The sequence below is a fragment of the Lycium barbarum genome, chromosome 4, assembly GCF_019175385.1.
Source record: "Lycium barbarum isolate Lr01 chromosome 4, ASM1917538v2, whole genome shotgun sequence".
NCBI lineage: Eukaryota > Viridiplantae > Streptophyta > Magnoliopsida > Solanales > Solanaceae > Lycium > Lycium barbarum.
In genome coordinates this window covers 34,880,922-34,889,116 of record NC_083340.1, presented here as the reverse complement: position 1 = coordinate 34,889,116, position 8,195 = coordinate 34,880,922, and the positions used below count along the sequence as shown (strand labels likewise).

The window sequence follows — 8,195 nt, the reverse complement described above, 5'->3', positions numbered from 1 at the left end:
CTTAATAATCAGGTCGTAGAAGATGATTTTTTTTCAAATATTAACAATCTAAACTCAATAAAATCGTTAAATTGAGTTGAATTAAGATTTGTACCTTTTACTGATGTTGTAGCAGCAAAATCAATTGAGAAATCTGGCTTGAAACAACGATTTGAATAATGTGAAAAATTGGAAATGAAATTGGGCTGGATTAACGATATGAAAGAAGGGAAGGATTTGAGAATAACGATACTTGTTTTTATATGTAACAGTTAAAGATAATAATATTTTTTTTACTATGTTACTTTTGCTCGGAAGGGCAATAATTAAAGACCACGATTTTGAGGGGCAAAATCAAAAGACAGCCCAAAAGAGGGGCATTCGCGCAGATTGCCCAATTAAATATGTACTATCATTTATATGAAATTTATTTTATTAAAAATTTTGAACAATTTTCTTTTTTGTTTTTTCTTAGAGAACAGACGACACACGGTCAGATTAACGGCAACCGCCCGCCGCCTGTTTGCGCTTTGAGCAACATATCAAACCTGCGCACCAACTCCCTCTCTCATTAAGCCTGCTTTGATATTTATTTAAGTTAATAAATATCAGAGAAACTCTTAACAAATTTATTATACAGAAATCTTTGCTAGCCCTTAAGGAGATGTCGCAGAAATTCTCTGCCACACTGAGAATTGGGGATTTGAATGATTACATAGCTCCCTCCCAAGGCTGTGTCGTTTCCCTCAATGCTAATTCTTCTAAATCCCTTAAGGTACATATCTTCTTTTTTTCATACACAGATTTTCTAGTGGAAGTACCCTTGCCTATGTAAATGTAATTCTTTGATTTCTGAGCTTTTCACTGTCGCAAAATCTCAGATAGAAAGTATTTTGATTGGAAAATTATCCATTTTTCTCTTACACTAAAAGGATCCATACCAACAGTAATCCAAATACTAAAATTGATATTAATAATTATCAAATAATTGAGAAAAAAAGGCCTTGGATTTTGTTCATGTTTATTTGAATTTAGACTTGTAGGATTTGGGGAAAAGTCAAACCTTTATGGTTAAAAAAACATGTATTTTGCCTAAGGGTGGAATTGAAAATTTGACTTGTATTTCTTAGGGCTGCAATTGGTTTTGATGATATTGAAGAATAGATGCTCCTACTTAGTATTATACTGTTGCTATAACTGATGTGGTTAATGTTTTTCTTTGGTGGATCAACAGAATGTGGGAAAAGCTGGAGCTTTGAGCAAACCAGTACAAAAAGAAGAACCTGTCAAAATTTCCCTCAAAGATTGCTTGGCATGCAGGTATTACCTCTTTTCTCTTGCTCAGATATACTGTTCTAAGCAACCATGCCCTGAATTGGCTGGTCGTTAAATAGGAATATGATTGAAGCAAAGAAAATGTTGACTCACTAATCTCGGGATAACCTTTGTTTATGGAAAGGCCGAGCAAACAAAAACAAGTTATGTCATAGTTAGCTATTATATTCCGTCCACAATGGATAACTTGAAGAAATTAAAAACAGTGGAGCAGCTTATGAGACTCTTAGATTACAACAACAACAGCAACATACCCAGTGAAATCCCACAAAGTGGAGTCTGGGGAGGGTAGAGTGTACGCAGACCTTACCCACCCCTACCTTGGGTAGAGAGTCTTAGATTCTTGGAATTTTTATGCCTGAGATGGATGTTGAGCTGAGTAGAGAGAGATAGAGAGAGGTGAGATAGTGAGGATGTAGAGGTATGCACCCGATTTATAGTGTCGTGCAGAATCTGGGTAGGAGTAACAGATCGTTGGACAAGATATACAGTGATTTTAATGCAACGACGGTAGTATGGTGAATAATAATCACCGGACTATTGTATTTATTTAACTGATGTTTGGTTCTTTGTATTAAATCTAGATAGGCAGTGTATATCATGTTCTCCAATCTCGATATTTGTTAATCATCACACGTCAGTAAAAACAACTAGGAGTCCTTTATAGAGTAATAATTAACGTTTTTTTATTTATATCAGATACAGAACATTTTATGAGGGATATTAAAATGTAGCATGCTAAACAATCAAAAAAATTGTCGCTTATTAAGAAAAAAATGTATGGCATTACGCTTTTAAACATGAAAATGTTACTATAGAACTTGTAATTTTAATAACATTAGAAACAAATGAGATAAGTAGGAGATGATTAACAAAACAATGTAATAGTTAAAGGTCATTTTTCTCAAGTCATGTAATCTCTAATACAGTGTGTTCCTAATACGTGAGCCACATTGAGCTATGTTAAAATAATATGTCAATTGTAAATAACTAATGCTGAGATTATGCAGGTTTTAAATTTAGCAACCAGTCAGGTATAATTTCCAGTATTACATTCAAGCAAATTAGCCCTAACCAGAATAGTCAAAAAGCAAAGTTGCAAAAGCACCAAAGTCTATTGGAGTTTTATGCACAAAACGCAACTAAGTTGGGGGCTTTAGCGAATAAAAGAGCTAATGAGAAAAATATAAAAATTGGAAATGTAAAGCAAGAAAATTTAACTATAAACACAAAGAATAATTATTTGGACAAAAGAATGTAAGCAATAATTAAGCTATATATATGCAGTTAAAATCATGTCAATCAATCCTATTAAAAAAAAATAAAAAAAATCATGTCAATCAAGCTCAAAAGTCTATTTTAAATTTCTGATTTAGAATAAAAGATGTAGTTTTGTTTTTAATGTCCAGTTTTCTTATACTAAATTTCTAATTTCTTATTCTTAATCGCCAAAGTTCAACCACGGTTTCTTAACAATCAAGGTATCATTTTGTCAACTATATTTATTGCTAGTATTGTGCTTTTTAAAAACAGTCCATCAGCGAAAGCGCACATGTCTTAGCACTTTGATGCCTACACTAAGAGCCGGCTAAGTGAGACGAAGTGTACAACTTGTCCTTCACCAAGCTTCAGAGGCTTAAGCACGCTTTGAGTGATCCTTTAACAACAATGGCCCCAAGTACCTAACTATAAATCAACTATGATGATTCAAATAACTCCAGCCTTTCCATTATTTTGGTAATAAGGAATTTTGGGCTACATTTCTAAATTAAGGCTCAGACGCTGCTCCTTGTTGCTGTTAGTCCAGTCTATAAGTTACTCAGAAAAATGTTTCGTTATATTTAAAAATAAAATAAAATAAAGTAACTCAGAAAATTATTACTTGATAATCATTACTTTTATTTAATCGTTACTTTGTATTTGAATTTTCTTGCTTGGTCTATTAAAAGCAAAAATACCTATCTCTCTATATAAGATTTAACATTGGTGAGCAACTAAGCTTGATCCTAATTGCAGTGGGTGCATTACGTCAGCAGAAACAGTCATGCTTGAGAAGCAGAGTTTAGATGAGTTCCTTTCCAATTTGGAAAAGGGAAGGACAGTTATTGTCTCTATCTCTCCCCAGTCCAGGGCCTCTCTCGCTGTTCATTATGGACTTTCTTCACTTCAGGTTGGTTTTGATGTTGGTATTTTCATTTTGTAGTTTCACTTTTTGCAGCATATCTTCTCACCTGATATGACCGCTGTGATTCTTCCATCTTTTTGCATTTGTTTGAAAATAATATGAGCCTGTACTTCTTATGTCAGGTCTTCAGGAAGCTCACAACACTATTTAAGTCTCTGGGTGTGAAAGCTATATTTGATACCAGCTGCAGTAGAGACTTGACCCTAATAGAATCTTGTAACGAGTTTATGGTGAGATATAAACAATCCCAAGGTACAAGTAGTGGGGAGTCGAAGCCACCTTTGCCTATGATTTCTTCCGCATGTCCAGGTAATGGCTTCATTACTTGTTTATCTTAATAATATCTTACTTGATGTTCTACGATATGTTCTAACTCTACTGGCGTTGAAATTACAGGTTGGATATGCTATGCTGAAAAGACCCTTGGTTCTTACATTCTTCCATACATTTCTTCAGTCAAGAGCCCCCAACAAACTATTGGAACAGTTGTCAAGAATTATATATGCCAAAAGCTAAGTGTAAGGTAGTTTGTTGTCATCTCGTCTTTTAAGCACTACGCATCAGCTGTAAACTGTAATCTTTCATTTCTGGTGTTGTTGGTTGTAATGCTTGGACTCTACGTGTCTACCTTTTAGAAGAATCAGTCATAAGTTGCTGTATTGCAAAATTTCCTGCACATTCTTAGTGCTGTTATAAATACAAACTTACCATTTCAAAAAAAATGTTGCTGTATTGCAAATATGTGCTAAGCAATCACCTTTACTGCCTGCTGTTCTTCCCATCCATTTTATGCATCCTACGTACAATTTTCAGAAAAACCTTTCCTTTATTCATTTACGAAGCAAATCAATTGCTGGCAGATTGATATTTCAGCATGTATGATTTCGATGTATGTTGGTAAAAAGTTAAAAGGTTTTATATTGTTCCTAAAATCGAGCTGTTAGTTTTTGGATCTGATCAGAGTCACTGGTTGACTGATAGATCTTTCTTTTGTTCTGTGAACAGACCAGAGGATGTATACCATGTGACTGTAATGCCATGTTATGACAAGAAGCTCGAGGCTGCTCGTGAGGACTTTGTGTTTCAAGTAGACACAGATAGTGAAAAAATTACGGAGGTTGATTCAGTTCTAACAACAGGAGAGGTTTTGGATTTGATACAGGTAAAGAAAGTTTTCTGCTTCTCAGTATCCCTTATGCACAGAGCAATAATGTGAGAGAGCTTGCATTTGGATACTTGCAATTGTTCTCCTTTTCGATCTTTTGTTTCACCCTTTTAAGGATTTGTTCTTTAAAAATGGTGCATTGTTGTTCACTCATAGTCAAACTCTCTCCTCTTTGATGTAGTTAAAAGCAGTTGATTTTAAATCCATGGAAGAGTCACCCCTAGATAAACTGTAAGCACTTTTATACACCTTACCGTGATACTTCCATTTCTTGATTCAAATCTTTACAATTGAGTGCATATATGTTCTCTATAGGTTTGCAAATATCAATGAGGAAGGCCATCTTTATGGGGTTCACGGAAGCTCTGGAGGATATGCAGAGACCATTTACCGTCATGTTGGTAAAGTGCTTTTAGATCAGGAAGTTAAAGGCCCTATAGCATTCAAGACCATAAGGAACTCTGATTTCCAAGAAGTGAGCCTAAAAGTAAGTTCGCTTCAGTTTTGTCGTGCTAGCATGATTTTATAGAATGTTTGAACATGCCACTATAATCTTTATTGAATTAAGTGCCTGTAGGCTGGCATGATATCTTCTTTTGAGTAGACAATTGCATCCATTGTTTAAGAGTTTCTATCTGTTAAAAAGGATATGATTTGGTTTTTGTCATTTTTGTGGAGCCGCTAATTGGATGGCTCGTGTCAAGCTTTATTGTTCTTGGTGGCGGGTGTTATAGCTCAACTCAAGTCGTCAAAGGCTAAGCAGTCGATTGCAAATATAATTGGATGTGAGTCTTAGTCGAATCCGACAAGGATCAAATATGAAGTGTCTGGCTGATTACTTGTTAGTGAGAAATGATCTTCAGTTGAAGTCCAACTGCAATATTTGTTTGGTTTTGAATTTAACTAAAAATAGCAATGGAATTGAAATCATCCAAATAACTAACAAGAGTTTAAATCAAAGTGATAAAAGGCACTCCGGTTGTAGCCCCTAGTTTATTTGCTTTAGCTAATGGGAATCTCTTATCTTGTTTAATCGCTTGGTTTGTTGATTATGGTTTAGTTATAATTTACCCAATAATTTCTCCTAAAAGTAATGGGCGTACCCCAGTTAAGTCCCTCCCAAACCTAATAGAATGCTTTTAAGTTCTAATGAATGAACACCCAAGTAAGAATCTAGCTATTCCTAGCTTGATTCTATCAATTGAGTTATATAATCCCTTATTAAACCCAATTCCTTGCTAATTGATTGTTATCTAGTCTTACTCCCAGCTTCCCAAGACAGAACTAAGATTATTAGGGCTTTAACTATATGTATGTAGTTGAAAGTTTTTAGCAATTGCCACAAGAGTAGTTCTCCATTGACAGCCACTGACAAGATGTCTATGACCCAGGTGAATGATAAATCTGTCCTGAAATTTGCATTATGTTACGGTTTCCGCAACCTGCAGAATGTTGTTAGGAAATTGAAAATGGGGAAGTGTGACTACCATTTCTTGGAGATCATGGCATGCCCTTCAGGTCATATTCGAGATCTTTCTATTTTGTGAATAATAACTCTGAACCTTCTTGCATCAATTTTAACGGTTTGTTTGGCTTTAATTGCCTCCCTCTTGATTATAGGATGCTTAAATGGTGGCGGACAAATAAAGCCACAACCTGGGCAGTCTGGTAAAGAGTTGATTCAGCTGTTGGAGACGGCTTATGTAGAAAATGTAAGTCATGTCATAATTGGATTCTTTGGCTTGTATAGCTAGTTGATGATTGGCGCAGTGTCATATTACAACCATCTTAGACTCTAGAAATATCCTCTCCAGCTTGAAGGCTTTGCTTGTATTTGTGCCAAGTCAAGGAACTATACTATGTGTAACTTGAATTGCAGAGCTTGGGAGATTCATCTCTGACTACTCCCTAGTAGTCAAACATGAAATGGAAGTTCTCTTTTGTGCTGATTTATTTGAGTGTTTCCCCGACTGTGCCTTTTTTCTTCCTGTTATACAGACCTGCTTGTTTTGGCTTATATATTTTCCCCTTCTTTACGAGATGAAGTTTATGAACATTCATCTCTGAAGCAGATTCAAATGAAAGAAAATGGTGAACTCTTTAGAAGTTGCAAAGCATGATTGGCGTGAGAACTATTTGTTTTCCTTATGCTTAAACTTTCTGATCTTATGAAACTGAATTGCCTCTGCGTGCTCTTTGTTAATGATTCAGGTTGTCGTTGCTGATCCTTTCAACAATCCTATCATAAAAGGCCTATATTCTGAGTGGCTTGAGCAACCTGGTTCAGAGAAAGCAAAGAAGTACTTGCATACTGAATATCATCCTGTAGTGAAAAGTATCACTTCACAGTTGCAGAACTGGTGAAAAATGCAAAATATCAGCTTTTAACTGGTTGGCTAGGTTCCTAGTGTTCCCTTCTGGTGTTTTTCTGCAAGACCATCCAAAGAGGGTTTTGATATTACACTGCATTGATCCAAAGTGCTCGCGATATATGGTCATGAGGCCATGCACCACAATTTTGAGAGTCCAATTTTGGCAGGGGACGTGTTTCACACTTTCACCCATACTGCAAATATATTGTGTTTGTACTTGTGTTGCACATTACACAATAGTTTAGGTCGCAATGCTAACATTATTCCCCATCTGGATTGGGAGTAGTTGTATTGTACGTGTCATATCCCACAACCCTCAATCGTATTTATTTGTACCGTTAGAAAAGGCGGCAACTTTTTTTATGCCGATGGTAAATAATATCACCAGTCTTAGTGTAATCGTATTTGTTTTCATAGGCTGCCTTTCTTAGTTCTGCTTTCCATTATGGCGCAACAAGCACATACATGTTAAAGAGTCTTGTTGGCCTTTTGTAATATTTTTCTTTGAGAAGGTATATAGCCTTTTGGTAATATTAAGCTAGACAATAAACTTTTCATTTTGATGTTTGCAGACGAGCTGAAGCTCTCATATCAAATATTAGTACCGACCAATATCTTCTTAACGTACAAAAGAGTAAATATAGAGCTTAGGGATTGAGATAAATCTCACACAAAATTGCACTTGAAAGTTGAAACTTGAAAGAACCTTAGGTTTCTTCAATCACTGTACATTTTCTGGGATTATCATATCTGAAGAAACTGAAGGGTAAAGTGGTGATCGTTGGTAGGTATAATAATGAGTATATGTTCAGGAAAGAATTGTTTTGACTGAACTACTGAAAAGTGTATTTTGTGAGAAGATCTAGGATCTACTTCCATTTTTCTAACACTTCAAAATCCAACATAGACGCTTTGGATTCCAAAACTTTGACCTCAGTGCTTCCTTGCTAGATTTGTTTTCCAAGGATAAAACAGTGAGCTGAATCGGTTATTTTATTTTTCGGGTCATGTGAAGGTTTTTTAACGGGTCGTCTGTTATGATGGATAAGGAATAAATAGTCCTGAGATAAGAATTTAGTATGATCATATCCCTTGTTTGGTCACTCATTGTAGGATAAGATAAAAATAGTACTGGGACAAATTATCCCTGACAGAGAGT

The 8,195-nt window shown here is 35.4% G+C and overlaps 1 protein-coding gene across 1 annotated transcript; it reads left to right on the top strand.

Moving 5' to 3' along the window:
* The first annotated feature begins 414 nt into the window (after window positions 1-414).
* On the top strand, window positions 415-7,596 carry LOC132635854 (protein NAR1-like). Its single transcript, XM_060352435.1, has 11 exons — window positions 415-754; window positions 1,214-1,299; window positions 3,331-3,484; window positions 3,622-3,808; window positions 3,896-4,022; window positions 4,505-4,661; window positions 4,846-4,895; window positions 4,980-5,151; window positions 6,056-6,182; window positions 6,285-6,376; window positions 6,876-7,596. The coding sequence occupies exons 1-11, from the start codon at window positions 644-646 to the stop codon at window positions 7,026-7,028; spliced, it is 1,416 nt and encodes a 471-aa protein (XP_060208418.1). The 5' UTR covers window positions 415-643; the 3' UTR covers window positions 7,029-7,596.
* Window positions 7,597-8,195: the final 599 nt, after the last annotated feature.